At 38.8% G+C, this 26,691-nt stretch overlaps 1 protein-coding gene across 1 annotated transcript in view; it reads left to right on the top strand.

The window, feature by feature from the left end:
• Nucleotides 1–26,691, top strand: part of LOC117414913 (inactive carboxypeptidase-like protein X2) — a 52,217-nt gene that overhangs the window by 17,928 nt on the left and 7,598 nt on the right. Inside the window, exons 5-10 of the mRNA XM_034024765.3 lie at nt 6,703–6,787; nt 9,450–9,600; nt 19,966–20,054; nt 22,266–22,389; nt 23,344–23,540; nt 24,482–24,661. Of these exons, the coding sequence (XP_033880656.3) occupies nt 6,703–6,787; nt 9,450–9,600; nt 19,966–20,054; nt 22,266–22,389; nt 23,344–23,540; nt 24,482–24,661 (826 nt within the window). The remainder of the gene's footprint in view (nt 1–6,702; nt 6,788–9,449; nt 9,601–19,965; nt 20,055–22,265; nt 22,390–23,343; nt 23,541–24,481; nt 24,662–26,691) is intronic.

Below are 26,691 nucleotides of genomic sequence, written 5' to 3' on the forward strand. Positions count from 1 at the left end.
ACTTTGTGCTAGGGGTAACAATAGAGCCTTAATCCCATTCCCATTTGTATAACAAGAAGTCCCTTATATCTTTTCTTAGCATTTTCCACACTTTATTTTCACTTTTGGACAATTTATCCTGCCATTACATTATAAACTCACTTCCTGTGCATCAGGTATTAGGGTTATTTGGGGGTTCATTTTTTAAAGCTTGGTTATTTTAACTCATGTAATCAGATGATCAGACATTACATATGGAATCATTTACTTTCCCATTATCCATTTACAGAAGATATTGGTATGAGTCTTTGAGTGTCACATTGCAGCAGTCACTGCTGTTGTGTGAACAGAAAAAAAATAGCAGATATAGAACAATGTACACATACTGTAAGCGTGAAGAGAGCAGTGCAAGTCAAATACATTCAATGTGTCCCAGCTGATGAATGACCCAGCACCTGTCATGTGGATATAACTATCAAAGGGAGATGATTGTGTTAAAAAATAAATATCAATATTTGCAGAGAAAGCACAGCAACAGTAAGTGAGAATGTTCTGGGGCAGCACCTCACGCTGTCAACTGATAAAGATCCTCCACATATTCTGTATTCACAATTTCACAGCATGGTACACGTACAAAGCAATCTTTAAACACGAATGATTCGGCACCATGTTAGGTTTTTCAGGTATTCCTTTTAAACAAAATCTTTGGAAATTACAGAGAATTGCAGTCTGCTTTTCTACACATTCTCTACGGCATTTAGGTTATATATATTTTTTTAACTTTAATAGGAGTAAATTGGTCTTGGTAAATGCATGTCATAAGCTATGCTAATTTGGGGTCTTCCGCTTCATGCATTTAGCTGTAAAAATGTTCTTTAAAAGGAGCATCGTAATGCCTCATTGTGAGGGCAGGGCAATATGTGATAGTACCAGCTCTTCATTTTATATTAAAAGAAATATGCAATACTGCCTATTTATTCAGCTTAGCCTGATAAAAGTCACAGTGAGCAGCGTTAGATTATTGATCTACAGATAAGGTTAATTGATTTGGTTGAGCGCAAAACTCCCACAGACTCTCTTTGAGGCTTTGATATGCAAAGGTCATTACATTTCAGAAAGGGACTTGTCGTTCGTCTACCTTGTTAAATTTAGATGAAGATTTGCGTATGTGGCTACTTGAATAGCTTGAAATGAAGAGCACCAGAAGAGGGTACTGACTGATCTCCTGACTTAAAGCCTTGACTTTAATTTATTACCTATTTAAAAATATATTCTGTGCGTTCCTCTATAGCTATTTCTGCTCTTTTAATTAGTTTTTAAACCACCTATAAGCTGATTTTTCTAAGTTAGCAGGTTCATCAAATAATGCACCTGCCTACATTACAATGCCTACAATAATTTTAGGCAGCTTTGAATTAGTGGCACTTACTGGGTTGAATCTCCACCATAAAATATGAATGCCTTAGAAGATCTGATAAGAATGCACCCTGCAACTCAAAATGGCAGCAAGGTGACACCGCATTTACCTTGAATTATTTACGAGGATCTTTGTGTTTTTTGTATTATAAGGTACAGTCTTTGAAAAGGGACAAAGGAGAGCCTGGCCTGAGCCGGCTCAGCACACACTGTGAAATTTTATGGAGTCTTCTATGGGTCAGAGGAAACAGATACAATATCAGTAGCTTTAAAGGCATATTATAGTTTTATTTTAATTGTATGCTGAAGTTCATACATCTTAAATAACTGTTTTCAGTCAGTATAGCCAGGCTTTCTATATGCCATCTGTCTGGGATGTTCATACACCAATGGAGCTGCTATATTATTATGCCTTAAAATAACCTTGCTTACATCTGAATAGGTCTGAATTCACAGCTTCTCTATTCAATGGTAAAAATACCAATCTGGATGAAGCGATGTACTTCACGTTGAAACATGAGTGAAAGTGGCAGACACTAGGTAGCGCTGGCTCTTATGCCTACAAAGACACTTTAGCTGATGTAGTTATAGTTGCATACAGTATGTCTGTGGCAGGCAACTCCAACTGAAGAGAAACTCCAGAACTCAGATGAAAGCATCTTAATATAGACTTATAAAAAAAATAAAAAATACATATACATGTTTTAAAAATTTGACTCAGGAATCTGGTTTTGTTAAACAAACCTAGGTGTTTGTGGATGTACTGTAGGTCTGTATTATTCATGCCATAAGGGGTGCTATGTACTGTATGCTTCTAATGGAAACAAAAGGTGACACAATCATGCACTTTCAGTGCTGCACTGTAAAAAGCTTTGGTTGCATGCCTAATGTTTTTGGCGAGCACACTGTCTGTCTAAATGTACAGCTCTTTGTCTTTGATCATAAGTGTGGGGGTGGAAGTTTACTTCATAATGAGATTATTTTCTCAAACACTTTACTGCTTTCCAGAGGACCAGTTGAACCAAAGTGGGCTCAGATCTGTTGAAATCCTGAATTACACATCAATTACTTATCAATTCCAATGGGCTCCTATGCCACACTTGTCTTTGCCTGTATGAATGACCAAGGGAGAATTCAGTACTTTGTTATCGGGGGTCCCGGAGTGTTTCATCAGCTAAAAGCACAGCCTTGTGGTGTGCAGGGTGAGTCATACAGTAAAGGGGCCCATGGTGAGCTCATCAGACATCTGCAAATCTGACTTTTGTCCTCCAGAGGCCGATAGTTTGCTGACATCCGCTCTCAAGTTTTTTGGTATACAAAAGCAATTGACTTGGTCTTGAGACCACTGAACCTTCAGTTCTCTTGTAGGTGGAGGAAATAGCTGTGGTGAGGGAAGATCATTGTACAAATAATTGGACAAATAACAAAAAAAATAATAATAATAATAATTGACTTGTATCTATGATTTAATTGAAAAACTCCAGTGCAGTGTTAAGGTATAAATTAGAAATGGAAATCAGAAATCTGCAGGAAATGAGTTTATGATCACATGTATTTTCAGTTTCAGAAATAGCGCTGTCAAATACTGCTTATGTGTACTGTACATAACAACATATACCTGATTCACGTTATCCTGTTCATTTGTCTGTAAATAAACAAATGCTTTTTACATAAGACTTTTTAGTCTGCATGTCCATTCTTATAACCCTGGTTCTGGCTAGAATACAAAGATCTCGCCATCCAGAATCTTAACCAGTTGCCCAAACAACCTTCTTGGCTACTATAAATGCATTTAGCAATGCATGCTACTGGGAAATGAATAGTGTACTAATTAAAAAATCAGGCCATTCATTTCAGGCATTTAAACCCTTGATAATAATCCAAAAAATGATATACAAAACAATTACAGCTCTTGCTATTGCACAGCATATGTTTAATTACCCAAACTGAAATATAATCAGCAATATAATTATAATGTCAGCCAATTGAGTCCAGACAGTCAAACAACATTAGTTGCCAACCAACACCATTAAGACATGCTGGAAGTATTCCTGGGTGCTACAGCTATCCTGTCCACGCTAAAAGCCACGCTGAATATGAGAACAGATAGACCAGCTCATGGGCTCAACATCTCTCACACCACAGTGTGATCATCGCTTGAGTCTACAGCAGGTGGAGAAGGGAGAGCTCTGTTAGGCTGAAAGAATATATATTAGTCTTAGCTTTCATTTTCCCAGCCAGGTAGCATTCCTTCATTTAATTTCAGTTTTCTTTTAGAAATTATATTCCAGCAGCACTCTCCCTGAAAGAAGTCGCTAACACATAACCTGCGCGTGTCTATCGACAGTTAGTCATATATCATGCTGGCATTGCCAAGAACGCTAGATAGAAGCATTTAAAATGGTGACTAGCATGGAAATAACATTTTAACAGTGTTACGGTGCGTCATATTGTCAATTATTCAAAATCTCTTTTTTTTGCCCCATATTTTCAAATTGTAATGATTTTTGCTATGTTGGGCTATGTTTTTCAACACTTTCTCATTGTACACAATTATAAAAATAGCCAACCCACATGCTTATGGGACTGAAGTCAATTCTGCTGATTGAGGTAAGGCAGTCACTTTTCAGCCCCCTATTTTGATTATAATACCATTCTCTGGTACTGTGAAAACCTGTTAAAATTGTCATATTTGTGTACCTTTTTGATACAATAAAGCAATCGACTCAATAAAACAGAAGGTTTTGTATTGTTTGAACAGCAAGTGGAAAGCAAGTTTTGATTACAATATGCAGTTGATTCAATTAACCAGTCATTCCATTAAGCGGTCTACGCTGTACTGCTAAGATACATTACTGACAATGTATTGCTCAAGCTACTAAATTTAGCTAGATACAGCTAATGGTTTTAACATGCTAAAAACCCCTGCTAAATGTTATGAACCAGCACTTAAAATCAACTGGACAAATGTATTGGCATTTGTTGTCACTCTGTGACTTCCTTATATCAATCTTAACATAAAAAATATAAAACCGGCCCTTTTCCTATTAATTAATTAACCTTACCCTGACTTGTAGCATCATCCAAAACATACTGTAAATACAAAACATTATATACAGTGCCTTGCGAAAGTATTCGGCCCCCTTGAATTTTGCGACCTTTTGCCACATTTCAGGCTTCAAACATAAAGATATGAAACTGTAATTTTTTGTGAAGAATCAACAACAAGTGGGACACAATCATGAAGTGGAACGAAATTTATTGGATATTTCAAACTTTTTTAACAAATAAAAAACTGAAAAATTGGGCGTGCAAAATTATTCAGCCCCTTTACTTTCAGTGCAGCAAACTCTCTCCAGAAGTTCAGTGAGGATCTCTGAATGATCCAATGTTGACCTAAATGACTAATGATGATAAATAGAATCCACCTGTGTGTAATCAAGTCTCTGTATAAATGCACCTGCACTGTGATAGTCTCAGAGGTCCGTTTAAAGCGCAGAGAGCATCATGAAGAACAAGGAACACACCAGGCAGGCCCGAGATACTGTTGTGGAGAAGTTTAAAGCCGGATTTGGATACAAAAAGATTTCCCAAGCTTTAAACATCCCAAGGAGCACTGTGCAAGCGATAATATTGAAATGGAAGGAGTATCAGACCACTGCAAATCTACCAAGACCTGGCCGTCCCTCTAAACTTTCAGCTCATACAAGGAGAAGACTGATCAGAGATGCAGCCAAGAGGCCCATGATCACTCTGGATGAACTGCAGAGATCTACAGCTGAGGTGGGAGACTCTGTCCATAGGACAACAATCAGTCGTATACTGCACAAATCTGGCCTTTATGGAAGAGTGGCAAGAAGAAAGCCATTTCTTAAAGATATCCATAAAAAGTGTCGTTTACAGTTTGCCACAAGCCACCTGGGAGACACACCAAACATGTGGAAGAAGGTGCTCTGGTCAGATGAAACCAAAATCGAACTTTTTGGCAACAATGCAAAATGTTATGTTTGGCGTAAAAGCAACACAGCTCATCACCCTGAACACACCATCCCCACTGTCAAACATGGTGGTGGCAGCATCATGGTTTGGGCCTGCTTTTCTTCAGCAGGGACAGGGAAGATGGTTAAAATTGATGGGAAGATGGATGGAGCCAAATACAGGACCATTCTGGAAGAAAACCTGATGGAGTCTGCAAAAGACCTGAGACTGGGACGGAGATTTGTCTTCCAACAAGACAATGATCCAAAACATAAAGCAAAATCTACAATGGAATGGTTCACAAATAAACATATCCAGGTGTTAGAATGGCCAAGTCAAAGTCCAGACCTGAATCCAATCGAGAATCTGTGGAAAGAACTGAAAACTGCTGTTCACAAATGCTCTCCATCCAACCTCACTGAGCTCGAGCTATTTTGCAAGGAGGAATGGGCAAAAATTTCAGTCTCTCGATGTGCAAAACTGATAGAGACATACCCCAAGCGACTTACAGCTGTAATCGCAGCAAAAGGTGGCGCTACAAAGTATTAACTTAAGGGGGCTGAATAATTTTGCACGCCCAATTTTTCAGTTTTTTATTTGTTAAAAAAGTTTGAAATATCCAATAAATTTCGTTCCACTTCATGATTGTGTCCCACTTGTTGTTGATTCTTCACAAAAAATTACAGTTTCATATCGTTATGTTTGAAGCCTGAAATGTGGCAAAAGGTCGCAAAGTTCAAGGGGGCCGAATACTTTCGCAAGGCACTGTACATTGCTTTATGTATATGCAATATGCATCTGGAAAAATGAAAGCATCAACTTGGAAATACTGGCTAACAGCTATGTTATATTCTCTTAGTCAGGGAATCAGTACCTCTGCGTTTGATGTGTGTTGCTCTTGCGCAGTATTATTATTATTATTTGTTTATTTAGCAGACACCTTTATCCAAGGCAACTTACAGAGACTAGGGTGTGTGAACTATGCATCAGCTGCAGAGTCACTTACAATTACATCTCACCCGAAAGACAGAGCACAAGGAGGTTAAGTGACTTGCTCAGGGTCACACAATGAGTCAGTGGCTGAGGTGGGATTTGAACCGGGGACCTCCTGGTTACAAGCCTGTTTTTTAACCACTGGACCACACAGCCTCATATTTGCAATATTTTAGTCTGGGGAATGGCCTGAAATGTAATCACTACTTTTACCCCTTTTAAAAAATATATATATATATCTTTTAATGTAAGTCTCATTTATTAAAAGTATTTCTTAAGATCTCCTCACCCCATATAAAGTGTGAATATCAGCTGCTGTGCTCTGGTTTGTTTCAGGAGTGACTGGGTGAAGTCATACCGGGTGATGGTGAGCAATGACAGCCACACGTGGGTAACAATTACAGATGGATTGGAGGACATGGTGAGCAGTAAAGGTTAACTGAGACCCCTTTTCTTGGCACTTCTGTTTTAGAACATCTGACATCAATTAATAATCCCCTTCGCATTAAGGTACTACTGTGCGTCGGACATGCTCTGTGTGCATTTGTAAAGAACCACAGACAGTTAATTAGGTATATCTGATGGAAACTGAACTGTGAAAGGGCATTCATCTCAGCAAAGTAAGCAAGTGGCTGCTAGGTCTCCTTGATCGGTTTTCTGTAAAACCACGTTTGTTCTTGCTGCAGCTGCAGCACACAAACAACAACAACAAAAAAACACCACAACACAGATGGCAAATAAATACTAGAGGCTAGGCAGGAGAAGGAACATTAAGATAATACAGCCAAAACACCTGATATGTTAAACAGTAATTTTACATATGGTTTATAAGCAACATTTAAAAGTTTTGTTTGCAAGTGAACCAAAGCCAATTTGGCTGGAGCACTTATGTGTTGCCAGAAAGCTACAGTGTAGAGAGCTACTGTAAATATACATTAATTCTACCAACTGCATTAGAGACAGAACTGTTGCATTATAAGTAAACACTGACTAATGTATTGATTGGTAAGACATATGATGTACTCTGTATAGTATTTCAATGTAGTTATTTCCCCAGTGCATACGATTTCACATTGGTATTTTGGAATTGGTTTGGCTTTTTTTTTTTAATGTTTCACATATGCCTGCAAATGAACCGAATTATACTCCAATTTACAACAAATGTGGAAAGGAACTATATGAAACTGACAATGCAAACAACTGGAATGCTTGATAGAGACAACAAAGTACTGGGATGGTCCTCAATAGCAGTCACAATGCAGAATAACGATGCAAATCCAACTGAAAGTTATTTTGCTTTCGTCCTTCTAAGGGCACTGAACTCCACCAATCACTTTTCTAGTATCATCTTGTTAGCTTCACAGCAGAGCATCAGATCAAGTGCAAATCAGATGTGTTATTCAATAGCAGTGATCACTAGTAAATTGGCCTGCGGAATAATTGTATAATTCTTGATTACCTCAAGACAGTCAGATCACGTGGTACAACTGGGTGTATGTTAATTGCAGGGCCAACAGAATCTGTTTTGCAAGAGGTTTTTAACATACCCTTTATCTGCCTCAGTACCATTCGCTCCTCTATACAGTACCTTTCTCATGCAGCACATTTTGTCTTCACTTTTAAGGATGTACAACACAAATTAGGCACTGCATGTTTTCTTTGCTTGAGTCTCTTTCCAATAATAACTTCACTTAACACTTGCTGTGCCATCCTGCTTTACTGAAATGGTGGAACTGGTGAATGGTGCAATGTAAATATTTCCCCTTTGACATTCTGTCCAGCACAGAGAACATTGGGAATAGCGCGATATCTAGGCATGCTGAATTATGGAATCAAATTGTAGTAATTAACCTGTAAAGCACTAAAGGGAAAAAAATGTTGCCCAGAATTTGACTGTAACCTCTATGCAGATGCAATGAATCAATACTGTTTTAATGTATTTAATTACTTTTAAATATGGTTAAGCAGAACGAATAACAATATTAATAATAACAGTAATAAAGCCATTTAGGTCAAATAATAATAATACTGGCACATTATACCTTAGAGCATATTTTGGGATTAAGTTATGAACTATGGAGGATTCTATTTTTTTCCATCCAGGCTAAAGCAACACTGAGTTTATACTGCTGCAGAACTCAGAGTTCAGAGTTAAGTGATGTTACAGCATCACAGCTCAACAGCCATGGCATCAAGCGTAGACTCAGAAAGCAAGGCTGTGCAGTGATGTGCCAAGAGGAGCAGTGCTGGGTAGAGGGGCATAGGGCAACATAGTAATTTGGTCAGGCATCAAATGGACATGGCTGAGTCAAGTATTCAATTATATTCTGTCCTGCAATAACTACATTCTTAACACTGGAGGTTTAAGAACAAGGGCTTAAAGAAAAGGCAGGCCGCAACAACGCAGTGCTCAATGAAATGAGGTTTTATTACTTATTACTTCTTTATTTGGCTTTATTTTGCATTTAATTGCGTTTACGTTTGCCTCCTCTCTGGACATCTGTTACTTGGCTTGGCTTGATATTTCCGAACTTTTTCTGGACATCAGGTCCTGTCAAAAAACATTCTTTCCTCTTAAAGTTGTCAACTCACGTGGCCAAACTTACTAAACCTAGAACATGATATGAGTATGCGCTGTATTTAACAGTCTCTTCTTGTTTTTTTGTTTTTGTTTAGTTTTTTGTTTCAATTTCCGTTTCATTTATCACATCCTTGTGGAATCAATTGAGTAAGAGAAGAATGGCAAATAGAGCAAATGTACTGTATCTCTGACTTCCACCAGGGACAGTGGTTTGCAGGAATGTCAGGTTAATGGTTACCTGATATACTTAGAACTTAGACATGCTTCTGAGAGCTCTGACAAGGCAAATGGTAACCACAGTTTTAAAGTGATTACTGAAACAGAAAATGACACAACCTGTATATAAACAGCAAAAATACCTTATTTTATATAAACATAAACTTCACAATATATCACCAAGCCATAATGGTAAAGTTTGCATTGAACTGAATTATCCCCACCACTGCTACATCAAATAAGCCTTGAATCTTATTAATCACTGTTTAACTGTATCTCTCGATAGATTTTTCCTGGCAACACAGAGAAGGAAATTCCTGTACTGAATGAGTTCCCGGTTGCAATGGTTGGCCGCTACATTCGCATAAACCCTCAATCCTGGTATGAGGCTGGCAGCATCTGCATGAGAGTGGAGATCCTGGGCTGCCCCATGCCAGGTATTTGTCTTTAAATAAATACAGGGGGAGGCTGAATGCCAGGTAATGAAATCAGCTCACTATAGTGCCTGACTGCTTCAAAAACAATATTATATATCCTTACACTGGGAACGATAAATGGGTTCTACTGTTAATTCCAAGCTTTCCAATGCTCACAGCATTTGAAATGAAACAATTATCCTACTGTGTTTGAAAAATATAATTCCCCAAAGTAAACAAAAATAAATAAAATGGTTTGTTTTTTGACCTGCTTGCTATTAATTATTATACAGCTTTTTTTTTTTTATTTAATATAATTTTAATTTATTGTTATTTAATGCAGCTAAAGTTGCAAAAAGCACCAATGTTCCTCTAATGAAATCTAATTTAATCAAGGAAATCTTAGTGTAATTATTTCAACAGAAGAACTGATGGAAGAGTTTTCGAGACAGCACAACTGATAATACTGTAGCGTGCACGGGGGTAGGCAGCAGCAGGGCGGGTAGGTGACGTAATCACACACAGGGACATAAGCCCGATATACACTCCTTACAAAGGAGCCGGCTCTTTTGTACAGCGGTATTGGCGCTATGCTTCAGTGCGAGAGGTCCCGGGTTTGCGCCCGCCCTCCGACTGTGTGTGGATACCTCGCCCTGTGTGATGGGCCTGCCTGCGGGAACTGAGGTTCGCTACAATACATTCAGATGAAATGCTCTTTAGTAACTCACTTTTATACCCGAATGATTTGATAAGTCATGTTGGGTCAGCTTTAAAGGGATCTTTTATATCTTCTCTAATATTTAATGACCTGTTTAATATCCTGTTCTATGTTTTTTTGTATTGTTCACTGTTGTGGTTTCTGCTTAGATCATTAATTGCCAGCTTACTAATTACTGTATTAAGACTCCTCAATGCTGATTGTGTGGGAGTGAGGTGGAGGTACTCTGCATTGCACTCTACCTATAGGTGAAGCACTGTGCACTGGAGCCTGCGCAACACTCATATGTTTGCCTACTGTGCTTCCTAACAACCAGCTTTAAGGAGCCTTTTCAGAAGCTGGGTGGACACTAGTGTTAAGAAACACACAAAAACCTTGACATGGTTCCAACTGGGTTTAAAGTTTAGAATGCACAGCAAGTCACCCGTTACTTACTGTATAATACTGTGGAACTTTTATTATCAATGATGGAAACTGTGCCGTTCACTTGAATCACACAATACTGGTATTAACACTAGAACCACCAGAGTTATAGGCATACCTAGAACCACCATGAGCCTGACGGCCATATTAAAACAATATAATTACAATAATGAAAGGGCAAACAATCCGATTTAAGTCGGAGTTTTATCCACATAAAGCGTCTGCATAACCGACATAATGTTAGTGGGCATTTCAACAGAAATGAGTTAATATACACACATTTAAACATAAAGCGCAACTGCAAAAAATGATGAAAAACAACAGAAATGAGTGCTTACACAGGTACATTATTTATACACGACACTATACATCCGAAACTCTGTAAGTAACCAAGACAAAATTGAAAATAATTGGGTTTATATACTAAAACGTGCATATACCAGCCAAGTGAATAAAAATAAAAAATAAATAAATAAAACAAATTTTGAACAGAAATGTGTCTATATACAGGTATATTATTATACAAAACTGCACAAACAAAATAAGCAACATAAAATTGAAAATAAATGTGTTTATGGAGCCTATAGACATAAAAAAAATGGACAACTGCGTTCATACAGACATAGCTGAAACACGGTAACAAAAATAAATAAAGGAAATGTGGTTTACAATCACAACAGCACAACATGTTCTCAAAGAAGTCAAAGTGTTCTCCTAATCACTTTTTTCTCCACATGATTTGGGCACAGCTAATGTCTTGTTACTGTTGCATTTGTCAGCTGGCACAGAGGTCGATATCTTACAGTCCTAAAAAGTGCATACAGTATAGGATACAATAGACAGCCAGATGCATAGGGAAAAAAAAAGATCGATCGCACTTCGTTAATTATTTTTATCTCACGTTGTGGGAAAGCATGTTGCAGTGCGCAGGTGTAGAGGTGATGCAGTGCTCCAAACAAAGACAAACAACACAGTTCCGATGAATTTATTTATAATCCAAGGGTCAAAACTGACCAACAGAAATAATGATGAGATACAGGCAATACACGTCAATGTGTAATGTTCTGTATATTTAATTTACGGGGCAGTCCCAAACAATGTACACAGTATTCAAAAACACACACACAATACACATACACAGTCACCAGTCCTCAGTGAGTGCAGTAGTGCTCGTGTTGTAAATACAATTTATCATGCTCCAAGTGCAGTGATTTTCTGGCTGGCCTCTGGCGACAGATCCAGAATGTGTTAGTCGTCTAATAATAACAAGTGACAATTGGACAAAACAAACAAACACTCATGATACAGCACAATACGGATCCTTCCAGTTTCAAAGCTTTAACCACAACAAAGGAACAGACCACGTCGCTTCGTCCTCTATTTGTACCGTCACTCATGACCCCTTGGCAAACAATTGCAGCCGCTCCTCCAATCCGCAGCTGCCACATTGTTTCCCTTCCGGGTCAATGAGTTAGTGTACCGAAGCTCCGCCCCCTTTCTAGATGACCGACTTCCTTTTAACCCTGGGAATTACTTGTCAGGCCAACCAGCCCAGAGTACTCTGTTCACGTTAATTAGCACCCTCACAGGTCGGGAGGGAAATTTACCACCAAGAATCATTCTATTTCTGTCACACACGTCTATATTTCCTTCACACTTTTATGTACAAAATGATTCTTTGACTAGCTGCAATAGGCTATACAGTAGGCTATATACAGTATAGTTACTCCTAGTTATTGACTATGCATTTCTTGCAATTGGTGTCTGCGAGATACACATTGTAAAACACGTGAATGGTATTTCATTGTAAAGAATAAAAGCGTTGATGATGTAATGATTGTAAAACACATGAACTTATGTACCATCCACCTGCAAGACAAAGTATGGAATTTTAGACCAGGTGGCATGGGGTATTTCCATGCCACCTGGTCTAAATGCCAATCCATACTTCATTGTATTCACAGTTTCATTTGTGTAAGGGTTGCAGACTGATAAAATCAATTCAATACATCACCGGCACTGCCCTGACTGATGAATAAAACATTTTTAAAAAATAGAATACTATACTGTATAATCGAAATGCTATTGAGTTCTATATAACCGTCAATATGACAGCGTCAGGCAGTTCCAGGTAGAAGTATTTTTTTTTTTTTTTTTTTTTTGCGATCCTGCCTTTCAAACACCGTCAGGGTATTTAATACATATATTTAGTAAATGTCAAGAACAGACAACCACGCATCTTGCAGACACGCCGAGTAATTTAAATTTTAAAAGTGAAAACCGTCAAATTGACAGCCCTGGCAATTCTAGTGTTAAGAGCCATGTGGATTTAATTTTAACAAAATAGAGCCCATATGTTTTCTCTATTTAACTAGGAGGATTTATTGGAACAGCTAATACAGTCCTTTATCCAAATGCAAATATGCTGCTGTAGCAGCGTCTTAACCACATTTGCTTTGTTTCTGTTTAATTTAATCAGAATGTTTTTCAGTTGATTTAATCTGTTTGGCGCCTGAATGTCAGAATTTATTATTATTATTATTATTATTATTATTATTATTATTATTATTATTATTATTATTATTATTATGTTTTATTCATTGTGGAACTCCCTCAAACACTGCTGTTTGTTATTGTAGCTATAGTGTTCCACTGAAATCACTCTCTGTCAATAAATGCTTCTGGTTGCAAATTTCTTTATTTTCTGGGGCAATCTGGCCTGGTGTTTGGAGCAATGTATAAATAACCATGGGTTTTGTGAGGCTAGTGTTCTTGGGGACTCAGGTCACTCACATCTTGCTGTTGGTTGTTATATATACAGTATACAGCATACATTACAATCCCATGGCAATAGCTGTAGGGCAGACATGTCAGCACAAAGGCATCCTTGTAAATGAGTTGTAAAACCAGACAGACTTTTCATCTGAAACTGCAAGACACCTTTTGGTCAAAATAACAAATAGAGAGATGTGAGTGTGAGAAGAGCATTCAGCCCATCAATGCTTGTGCAATTCTGAGTAGCTGATTGATCCTCGAACTTTGTGTAGTCCTCTCTAAGGGAACCGCAACAAGATGCCATGGTAACCCATTCCATACATGCAACAAATATATAAAATGATTGTGGTTTTCCTTTGGCACCAATTGTAAAAGGCACTTGCAATGATACATACACATTTTACTGCATGTACAGTGTCGGGTGTAGCCAGTTTAAACAACAGAGAAAAGCCAAAGAAAACAGTCAAACTGTCTCGCAGCTTGTTTGTAAAGTATATTTTTAGTGCTGAGTGTTATAATCTACTGTGTAAAATGCTTTTCAATGGAGAGTGAGAAGCACATTGTGTAATATTTTATACCTTTCAACAGTGAAATAATGGGTTTTCTTTGGCAGGGCGTCGCAATCCAGTACACAGGCAATCTCTGCACTGTGCTTTCTAATTCCAGAGGAAGCTGCCATACTGTATGTCTGAAGGGAAAATTAATTACATTGTTTCAATTCGTGACACTATCACCTATGTGGCAGCGTAATCATGCTGGAACAGTTTAGCTCCTCTTAACCCTTTGACTTTACGCCTTGTCAGTGTTTTTTTTTTTTTTACATGAATTGGGAAGTAACCTATATCATCATTTATGACAACCTTCCATATGGACCCAATTATACAGTTATGACTTTCTGGCTCCTTCACGAAGCAGGGAGGCTTCTGTTGGCTCCTTGCTGTTGATAATACTAAAACAGGAAGCCTCACTGTACTGTCAGTTTCCAAAAGGCAATGGGATGAAATAACTAGTAAGTGTGTAAGACTCTGCAGCCATACAGCCCAGGAAAAAATATAGCAGACTTCTGAGAGCTCTGTTGTTGATTTCCATTACATGAGAGTAGGTTTTAAAACTTCATGCTGATATTGGACTCAGCTCTCGCCAAGATAAGCACCAACTAAGACATAGCTTATTTTATTGTAAACTAATGTGATCCATCTGCATTTCCTTCCATCTGATGATGTAGATATCCTTCTGCCTTGTGTTGATGACTGATAGGGATGATCCTATTTTGCCTCCCTGGCGCATCCGCACACACTGCAATGCAACCACAGTGCGGCCTCCCCAGCGCATCAGCATGACAACTGTCTGGACTGAGCTGAGCAGGGTACTTCTCTGGAGTCTTCAAGTGGGCACCTTCCATCCTTGGTGTTTCGTCGACTAGCCCACGACACCTTAAGCATCACCCCCCTCTGTCCCCCACTTAACTAAGCCCACTTTACTTACCTTCGTTTACATCGACATTGCTTTCTTTTTACTGTGCTTGAGGTCCCCAACCAGAATCTTTTCGTCTCAACCAGAGCCAGTTGCTGCTCCTCTCTGCTGCTTCAGATAAGTTCTTCACTATGCATCGCAACTCTTGACCACTGAATTCCATGTCTCTGAAAAACCAGGTTGCAGAGTGTGTCACAAATCCTCGACAACCCACCTCCACTGGGTAAACCTGGACCGTCCATCCTCGCTGTTCCACTTCAGCAGCTAGTTGACCGTACCGAAGTTTCTTCCTTTCATACGCCTCATCCACAGGCACTGGCACTGTTAACTCAACCAGGTGAACAAGGCGTGCTGATCCAGACCACAAGACAATATCAGTCGAAGGTTAGTGGTGGCAATCTCAGGTGGGAAAATAAGCCGTTGTTCTTCGTGTGTCATATATTGTTGGAATTGGTGGCAACCTGTTGGTCATGCTGTACTTGTCTTCCAATGCTAAGGCCAAACATCTCAGGATCTGGTCATGAAGCCAAGTAAACCATCTTTGGCTAAGACCCACCTTATATCCTGTCAAAATGTGTCTAAATGTAGCTGGCGATGAACATCCTACCCATAGATTAAGGTTTTGTGGTGATGGGAGAACATCATATGTTGACCTGATGAGGAAATTGATCCTGCTCTGTTCCATTGTCCATAGATCTCGCCAGCCAATCTTGCATTCTTCCACACTCTTCCATCTCGTCCATTCTCCCTGCTTGGCCTGGGAAACGGCCTTTACACACCTCATCCTCTCCTCCTGCTTTTGCACCTCCTTGACTGATTAACGCTTCCAGCTTCTCTACTGAGGTCAAGGAAACCTCATGCACAGTCAGTGGCCACAGAAGTCTTGGCAGTAGACCAAACTGAAAGCACCAGAGTTTAAGTTTGCCCGGTAAAGCACTGCTGTCTATGCTCTTCAACAACTGCTTGTTGTCTCACTTCTCCCACACAAACTGTCCTTTAGATCCCCATCATACCATCTTCCAAGACTTTTCAAAGGCTTCTCAGACACTGTTGGTATTGCCTTACCATTAATGTAGAACCTCTTATCCACTACTTTACCTTTAATTATAGAGATGCTCCTTGACTTAGTGGGCTTGAATTGCATTCATGCCTATTCAATGTTATTGATTAGTTTGCCCAATAACCAATTAGTGCAGGCTACTGTTGTAGTCATGATTGTCATGTTATCCATGTATGCTCTAATTGGTGGCAGTCGCATTTCAGAAGCCAAGCGTTCTCCTCCCACTACCGATTTTGATGCCCTAATAATTACTTCCATTGCCATGGTAAAAGCCAGTGGAGAAATGGTGCACCCTGCCATTATTCCAATTTCTAGACATTGCCATGTAGTGGTGAATACTGAAGTTGAAAAACAAAATTGTAAATCTCTGAAGTAGGCTTTCACTCAGTTTCTTATTGTCCTTGGTACAATAAAAAAATCAAATGCTGCCCAAAAAGCTCATGTGGTACTGAACCGTATGCATTAGCTAAATCCTAGAATGTCACATGGAGCTCCATCCTCTCCTTTTTAGCTGTTTGAATTTGCTGCCAGATCACACTGATGTGCTCTAAGCATCCTGGGAAACCTGGAATACCAGCTTTCTGTACTGAAGTGTACGTTTAACAGGGAAATAGGGTGAAACTGACCGATACTCATAGAATCTTTGTCTTTCGGTATAAAGACCCCACCTGCTTGGCGCCATGCTCTTGGTAAAACCTGTTTTTCCCATGCTAATTTCATCAATTTCCACAGGATTCATAGAACACCAGGGGCACTCTTATACACTCTGTACGGAACTCCATTAGGCCCAGGAGATGATGACGCCCTTGCCTTTTTCACAGCTTGCTCTACTTTCCACTTAGGTGCGCAGTCCTCCATTTGGTATTCTGGTGGATTGATAGGTGGGATGTCTGAAGGAATCGACATAGTCTCCTGCCTTTTTTAATCTGTGAGTGTTTCCTCGAGATATCTCTCCAGCTCAGACTTCATTGCTTTTAGTGTTCCATTTTTCTCCCTGGTGAATAACATCTTTGCAAATTTGAATGGGTCTTTATAAAAGTTAGTTCTCACACACTCCTTCTTTTTGCAGTGTTTCCGTAGGCGCTCAGCTCTGCGCAGTGTTGCAAACTTATCTTTTATGACCCTTTGTAATAGATTGAGTGCCTCCTTCTGACTTTGTTCTGCTCTCCTCCATTGCTTCCTCAGCTGCCTTCTTTCTCAAACAGCTCAATCTCTTGCTGCCGTCTAGACTTTGCAGGAATAGTTTGTACTTTCTCCTTTCTTTTTTCAACTCCAAACCTCTCGCTTCCATATGCGTAGATGGTATCCCCAAATTTACCCAGCTTCTTTTCGACTGTTCCACCTAACCGTTCCAACGCAAAACAGAGATCTGTGTTTACTGTGTCCCACGCTGTTTTCTCAGAAGCTCTTGGCCATCCAAGCTTGTGCCCATTGAGGTTATTTTTCTATCTTACACTGGTTCATCTGACCGGGTTCACAAGGATTATTAGGTTCATCACTAGCTGTGTTTATGCAAGTCCTCCTCTCATCAATGACAGGGGTGCTGGTATCCTGCGAATTGTGGTTTGGTTCAGTACATAGTGCTGTTGCTGGGGTTAAAAAAAAATGAACATGTTACAAACCATGTCATTTGTTTACTTTGTTCTGTTTTGTTTTTGACAGTTTTTTTAATAATAGTCTTGTTTCTGCAATGTTTTGATGAAGAAAATGAAAAATATGCATGTGAGTTTTAAATGCTAGTATCAGAATAGAGGCCCATTCTCTTGCTTAGCTATGTTGTCTTGGGATGTTGTTAGTCCTTCAATGTCTTCTGTTAATAGCATTCAGATAAAAACAATGTGCTTCAGAATGGAATAGCCGATAAGGATGCCGTTGCATAGCAGTCAGTGCAAATTCAGTACAGTATGAACCAGTTGGGAGATTTACATGCAGCTTAATAAAAAGAAGAAGATGCAAGGACATTTTGTGCTCAAGCAATTTTTTGCAAGAGCAGCCCTGCCAGTGACTGCACACACCACATGTTTCTTCTGCTGGTCTGCCAACAAGTACTGAACCAGTGACCTGTTTTAATTTCTCCCTACTATATTCAAAATATGTATTCTTGTTTTTTTTTTCATTGAAGCGACTTAACCACTAACCTCATCTCGTTTCACCGACAGGGGACAGACTTCTTAACAGCAGTGCATCACACAACAATGCAGTGGTTCTAAACTGATGGGCAATGGTAGCACGGTGCCACTGTGTCATATTTTCATTCTTTGACATACAGCTGGTATCACTATGGTATCGACCAGCCTTTTTACTATGAAGAGCTACTTTCTGATTTGTAAAAACATTAGCGAGCCACTCCTCAAAGAACTCCAAGCTAAAAATAAAGAAAAATGTTATTCTTACCTAGATTTCAATGTGAGACTTTACACTGCATGCTGTCTACCAGCCCAGCAAAATGTGGCTTGTAATTAGAAAGCGCAACCCTGATGGAGTCATTCAGATGCTTGTCACCCAAGCGGGTTTGAAATTTTGATTTGATAAAGTTCATGTCTGAAAAGGCAGATTCACATAGATAAGTGGAACCAAATAAGGATGCCACTTTCATTGCTGCTGTGCAGAGATTTCTCTACTTGTCCTTCTTCACTAAAGTCCAGAAATCAGACATTGGGTATCTTGCTTTCAACTGAATATCGTTTTGAAGATTAAGCATCTCCATTTCCAGTTCAACATAATCCAGATTAAAGAATTAATCCACTTGTTCAGAAATGTCACTTATATCCACATCCATAAAGGATTCCAAGCAAACATTACACAAGGTTACAGCTACTGAAAATCATGGAATTTGTCATTAAATTCTTGCCTAAGTCTGGCCAAGAGATCACAATATTTACTGGTGTCCAAAAGTTCTGCAGCAGCTTCATTTCCCTCCAACGTTTCTTACACAAATCGGAAAATGCAGGATGTTTTTCTTCTGCAGCTGTTGCACCCAATAATCCAACCTTGATTTGAAAGCCTTCGCAGCACTAATCATCATGTCTGCAATTTTTTTTTTTCATTGCAATTCACTATTTAGGCTGTTTCATTTGTCTGTGACATCAGTTAAAAATGCCAAGTCAAGCAGCCAACACACTGACAGTCAACTGTGCACAATTTTTGTTTCTTGACACAAGAGAAAGAAATCAGCTCAGTACTCTCCTTCTGCTAAGCCACCTTATTTCAGAGTGAAGCAAAAAATCGCCATACTCAGCGGAAACTTCATCCAATAGTGTTTGAAACTGACTCAGCGGAAACTTCATCGAGTAGTGTTTGAAATGGGCGGTGTTGTAGGGCTCCAGTCTTTGGGGGGCTCCATCCTTTGTTATTGACACAAGCTTTTCGAGCGGTATGTTCGTTCTAGCAAAATAATTTTTAACCTCATTATAGATATCTACCCCTAGCTTTTAATTGCAATAATGTCAAAAACTATTCTTTCACGCTAAAGTCCTCAAACACCATTCAAACAAATACAGCCAGCTGAGCAGTGTCGCTCGAGTAAACAGATTCATCACACTGTATTGAAAACCACTGACAGCAACATAAATCCCGGTCTAACTGTTCACAGACATCTTCGGATAATGCAGATGCTCTCCTTGCTACAGTGTTAGCTCCCAGCTGCACGACATTATTTCTGACTTGTTTTTTCAATCTTTGAATAACGATTCAGACCAATATACGGATAATATATTCCCCTTTTGTAAGGGAAAGGCTTGGTTACCAAATGGAAACAAACAGCAGGGCTTTATTTCAAAGCTGCAGTATGAGTCAAAAACAAAAATACAGCCACAGTATGAAAAACAATAAGAGCTATTAAACAAGTTCTGCTTTTAATTAAACTTATTTTCTTAGTTCTTCAAACATCTGAAAGCAAAGGCTGAACACGCTACCCCCTTTGACCTTGTTTCCACAGACCCTAATAATTATTACCACAGAAGGAATGAGATCACAACCACAGACAAGTTGGACTTCAAACACCACAGCTACAAAGAAATGAGACAGGTAAGTGCACAGCCCCCAGAGCACATTTGCAGAGGGGAAAGTGAGGAGACCAAACAAGCGGTCACTCTATCACACACTAACGATGTATGAACTCAAACACGCAGGAAGATATAATGTACGTTTGTGCTAGGATATCATGTTCTCAGCATGTTAATAAATACATTGGGGGAGATATGAGCATGTTTTTTTTAGCTTGGTTGCGGAGAGGGTTAAATTGAATACCCTTTTTGTCACAAACATGTTTTTTAACAGTTTCGAAGAAGTGGGCCCTGTATGGTACCAGCACTTGTTAAGGTTTAAGGCTTGATCATGTGTTGCCAGTGGGAAAACCAATACACCTGTACAGCTGTTGAAAAAAACATTGATATTAAGCATACAGTTCTATGTAGATGGACTATCCCTGAAATGATTATTTTTTTGTGCAAATGGAACCCTTTATATGCTTTCTTTCATAAATGTGTCTTCGATCCGTTTCAGCTACAACACGCAAGGCAGCAGATCTGAACGACTTTGGTAGAGCAGGTAGTAAATGCTCAGTTGGCAAGTGCCAGCAAAAGTGCCACGAGCCACTCGAGAGATCAGCAGATTTCTACCCCATCTAACACCTTGTAGATCAGCGCCGCCCTGGCTGCCAGTGGTGGCACTGCTCCCTATTGATAGTGTTATGGCAGATACAACCCATGCATGTATGGGCCATTTTAGTGAGGAACTATTTTTAAATATGTATGTATTATGAAACAAATGAAATATACACAGTAGTGTATGTCACATTTACAAACATGACTAGCTTATGTCAGTTCCGTAAGGGTGAACACAGACGCTGCCGTTACTTGTGAGCTGACGAGTGGCTCTTGCTGTTGCAGCTTGTTCATTTGCTGCTTTCATCTGTTTCTGTGCAACTGCATTTGTACTGTGGATTTACACAGAGATGCAAGTCTGCAAATAATTAGCCCTGCACATTAAATAACAATACGATTTGAAATCCTACAGTGTGCAAAATGCAGCTTCGGCTCATACCCCAAACAGATCAGTTTAGCTATGTTTTCCTTCCTGATTAATTATCCACTTCAGCTGCTGTTGAGATTGTCTTTGTATTAAATGGAAGCAAACGCAGTCACCATCCATGAGTGGCTATCAACTCTGAAATCAGTAATAAATTAGTAAAAAGAAGGAGGAGATTCACAAGCAGACTGCAATGCTTTTTTAATGATCTGCCATCTGTGGAAACCCAGAATTTTGGCATCCCCGAAAAGGATTTGGCTCACATATATTAAATATATATATATATATATATATATATATATATATATATATATATATATATATATATATATATACACACACACACACACATACATAACCATGTGCACATGGCAAAAAAAAAAAATCTCTGCCAAGCTGAAATATTTTGTGATACTTATTACTGCTTTTGAAAATTGATGGATCGCTGGTACTGGCAACTGAGGCTCTCTTTCTTTCTGAAATGTGAAATGTAACCAAAAAATGTCCAACGTGCTTGTGTGCATATGAAAAAGCGTCTCAACATTAATAGCGCCTCACCGAGGAATCCCAGCCGTATGCTGGAGGGACAAGTCGGAAGGTATAATTGAGCTTCTCTTTCATCCCTCTCTTGTTATATTCTGTCTTCTTGAAACTTTTTTCTGCACTGAAAATGCACCTTCACTCCCCACCCCAGCACCCATCCAAACATCAATGCCAGTTGCAATGAAGACCACTGTGTAGTCAGAGGCATGAAAAAACACAAGACTTTCATCACGTCAACAGAAAGCAGACGATATACACATGCCAGCTGACAGTTCATTATACCTAGACACAGCCATACAAAGATCAGGGACTTATCAAAGGGTGATGTGGAGCCTTAATTCCTTAACCTCTGACCGCTGCTAACACAGATGGATGTCCACAACTAAGTAACAACAATTACATACCATCAATTTGCATAACCTTCCTGCGTTACCACATCACGTTTTGTAAAGATTCATGGTGCTACATATTAGTTACAGCGTGTTTTCGCCGAAAGCCAGGGATGTACAATGGATCTATAGAAAAATGATTATTTTGAGTTACAGTGAAATGTTTTGGGGGTTTTTTTTGTAATTTTTTCGTGAAACTCGCTTCTCTGTCGACAGTTACTTTTTCACCGACTCAAAGGCAATTCTGTGTATAAGTGCTGTTTGGTGTTTCCCACAGTTGATGAAGGTCGTAAATGAAATGTGCCCGAACGTCACAAGGATTTACAACATTGGCAAAAGCCACAACGGACAGAAACTGTACACTATTGAGATCTCAGACAACCCTGGAGAGCACGAACTGGGTAAGAGGTATTGTGCTGCCATGAATGCTGATTTAGATGGCTGTGTCTACAGGGCAAACTTAGATGGAGAATAGAGTAATAGTGTAGACAGATTACAGTTTAACCTCACTTATACAGCATGTCAGGGGCACTGGCACTAAGGGATAAGCTCCACAAACTTTCCCTGGGTTTTAGCAATATGCAACAATATGCAATGTCTTCTACATCATTTTGAAGTGTTTCTAAATAATTGCCATTCCTACTCTACGATGCAAAGCTCAGCAACCCTGTCACCAACACACAACAAGGGGGCGTTTAGACACAGCATGGCCAAATATCTTGGTCTGTAATTGTAAAAACACTACAGTGTCATGTTAAAATCATATTACACCTTTTTTGTTTTTCATGAATTATTAATATGGTCAAATGTGATTTACCATCTAATTCTATTCTCTGCTTGATATATGGCACACAGCCAAACCATGTGTGGGATTTCTGTGTCTCTAATTACTGTATATTTACATAGTAGTCACTTAGTAAATACATATGTACTTACACATAATTCTAATGTTAAGCATAGTTACAATGCACTTAATGTGATAATTGTTTTGCATGATATAACCCTAACCCTATCCTTAACCCTCAACCTAACCCTCAACCTAACTCTAAACCTAACACAAACCCGTTGCTAATACAATTGTGTACTTACGTATATTATGCAAAAAGATGCACACGTTAAGTGCATTGTAGCTATGCATCATAACATTGTAATTATGTGTAAGTACACATGTATTTCCTATGTAACTACTATGTAAATACACAGCAATTAGAAACACACTGTAAAGTGTTACCACATGTTTTTCAAAACATCACAGCATGTTTTAACATGAGTGACCATGAAACAGTCATGTTGAACAATGGCATGTTGTAGCCATGTTCACTGAATGACTGGTGCTCTCTTTGTTCATTTTGCAGGTGAGCCTGAGTTCCGCTATTCTGCAGGTGCTCACGGCAATGAGGTCCTGGGTCGGGAGCTGCTGCTGTTGCTGATGCAGTTCATGTGTCAGGAGTACCTGGCTGGAAACCTGCGGATCAAACACCTGGTGGAGGAGACCAGGATCCACCTCCTGCCTTCCATGAACCCAGACGGATATGACAAGGCCTTTGAAGTAGTAGGTCTTCTCTGGGGTGATGTGAAATGTGGCCCAATTTACTAATTTGGTGATATGATTATTGAACTAGAAACTAGAAATAATGTAAGTAACAAAGCTCGTGCCCTTGATTTCTCATCAATGTACTTGTTTGAAAATGTTTAGTACAGTGTTTAGTACATATCAGAACAGTACTCCTGTTATTGCTTTCCCCATGAACTTGAATCAAGTGCAGAAACTGGAAAACATGCAATTATATTTCTCATTGTATAATACTTTGCACATGTTTTTCATCCTTGGAAAATCTCTCATTTACCCAAGTGCTGGTTTCATACCAAGAAAGACAACAACACAAAGACAACAACATGTCGATGACACAAGGTTAATTCAAGAGCCCCTACATATATGAGTACATCTTTGTTGTTTCTTGCTGGTGAATGTGGCTCGTATTGTGTTGCTCTAAAACAAGTAGGGATCAACTTTATTTGCTCTTACTGCACCTTTACATGGGAAACAAATGCTCATCGATGATGTGATCTAATGTGTTTTTTCTTCGTGGCTAGGAGGCAAAACGTTATTGAGATGAGAATAATTTCCATATATGTCTTCTCTCCCCTTTTATTCGAAAATTGTTTTTCATTAATTTATTTTTTCCACTGTCAGGTGGTCACAGCAGGTCTGCTGTATGCACAGATGGCAGCAGAGTGGCTATTGGTGGTAACTGGAAACGTTGACCAGTAATGCAATTCCTCATATTTTAAGGCATTTCATTTCCTGTCTTAATGGTTTAGAACGCACAGCTCAAAACCCATTTCAATGCGGTTTCAGATGGCCATATTGGGTCATTACACCTAGCGGTCCAGTTACACAGGGCACATTTTTCAAGTAATAATAAAAACCTTGATAGCATTGATGACCAAAGACACTGCGAGTTAGCCTATTGGGTCTGTGACACTTGGCAGGGCTCAGAACTAGCAGGATGGTCACTGGGACGCTGGACTCAAGATGGCATCGATATCAACCACAATTTCCCAGACCTCAACTCCATCCTTTGGGAAGCAGAAGCCAAGAAGTTGGTTCCAAGAAAGGTCCCTAATCATCAGATCCCCATTCCGGAATGGTATATGTACGACAACACCACCGTAAGTAAAAACAAGTATGATGCTGCTGGAGCCCAGGGACTTCTATTGTACTAATTCATATTCTGGGTACATCACAAATACATTTTTTTGCCATAAAATTGTATTAGGTTTTTTTGATTAATATATCTGTAAATAAAGAAATAGAGGAAGCAAAAAACAAATTTATTGTAGAGCGAATTCCAGTTCTGTGAACAGGACCACATTGCAAACTACAATAACATAATTACACCATGTCAGTGGCATACAGAGTTGCTGGGCAGGTCTGGTTATACCAGCCTGTATCTATATATATACACTGTGTGTGTGTATATATATATATATATATATATATATATATATATATATATATATATATATATATATATATATATTGTGATGATGTGACCCCAAGGTGTAGTAAACCACAGGTAGAAGACTCGAGTTGCCGTTCAACAACACTCTTGGTGTTCTTTATTTATTTAATTTAATTCACTATAACAAAACAAACAAAACAAAAGCCTAACTCCGGCAAGGAGTGCTAACTTAACTTTTATAATGAAGCCCTGTCTAACCACGGGACAGCTATCTGTTTACCCGTAACAAAAAAAACAAATATTAAACTTAATTTCTTTAACAACGCGTTTTGTTACCTTTTGTTTTTCTTCTCTCCACATCCACACACATGTGCCCTTCTTCCATACACCTCCCCCAGACAGGTTGAACCTCTCCCTTTTTAAAGGGCTTCTCATTAAGTCCAGCTGCCAACAATAAATCAATTAACTGGGCCATCAAGCCAAACCCTGTGGCCTTCTGGGCAATGTAGTTTCTTGTAGTGAGGCCAAGACCTCTAGTGGTTGTACAGTGCATTCACAGGGCATAAAGCTCTTTCCATCCTCAAGCTTATATAGTGCCCTTGAATGATTTTATTACAATTGGCTCTTTGAGCTAATATATATATATATATATATATATATATATATATATATATATATATATATATATATATATATATATATATATATATATATATATATATATGTATGTATATACGTCAGTGATTTTGTTGTTCTCAATTTGTAAAAGGAACATCTATAAATACAATCAATCCCCAGTAAACTATTTTTACACTGAGCTATACTGAAAGCAAGAAGTGACTCATAAAGCCTATTAAAATAGTAATGCAGCTGCAGGTTCTCAGTCCATTTGATTATAATGGGGCGGCATGTTTGAATGGTGTTATAGAACGATTTCTTTATTTTTCTTAAAACATGAATAGATCATTTCACATCTTTCATCATCATCTTTCACATTGGCCAACAAAAAAGAAAGCCACAATGCATAGGCGTGTGCTTACATTGTAATAAATGGCTAACTGCATATGGTTCTTGCTCTTATATAGTAACTATTGTGTAATTACATGGACATTTCCTTGTGAACAACATATTGATACTTGATGTAATCACATGCTACCACCATTGTACAGAATATGTCCATGTTCTTTCATACTTGTTCCACCAGCAGTTACCATTTAAAAGCAGGACACATTGGTTATTACCGTAATATGACATTGTTGTTTATGCTACCAATCTTTTCAATAAAGTACATTAAGAATAGACACTTGATAATGAATGTGGGGGGAAAATATTGATACAAAAAAGAAAAGAAAAAAAGCTCTGAATTAGCTTACAGCCCTTGCTGTGGACACTTCTATTTTAATAGGCAAACCTCAGGTCAAGCCAGAGTCTATAAAACCATATCAAATAGACTGAAATATTAACATGCCCTCTAAGTGTTTAAAAATCCATTAGGCAAAACATAAAAAACGGAAATCAGAAAAGATCAGTAGCAATGCGTGCAAATAACATACTTTTAAGTGATTGCTAAGGGCGCACGTCAAGTACAAGTGAAAAGCAACAATACAGTAATTGACAGTGTGTGGCTGGGTGCCATGTTCGATGCTACTATCCGTAAGTAATATATTTCAAGGATCAATGTCATTCTAATTAACTCCCTAATCAGCATTAAATCATCCAAATAGCAAACAGTTTTGT

Source organism: Acipenser ruthenus, chromosome 7 (genome assembly GCF_902713425.1).
Source record: "Acipenser ruthenus chromosome 7, fAciRut3.2 maternal haplotype, whole genome shotgun sequence".
NCBI classification, from domain to species: domain Eukaryota; kingdom Metazoa; phylum Chordata; class Actinopteri; order Acipenseriformes; family Acipenseridae; genus Acipenser; species Acipenser ruthenus.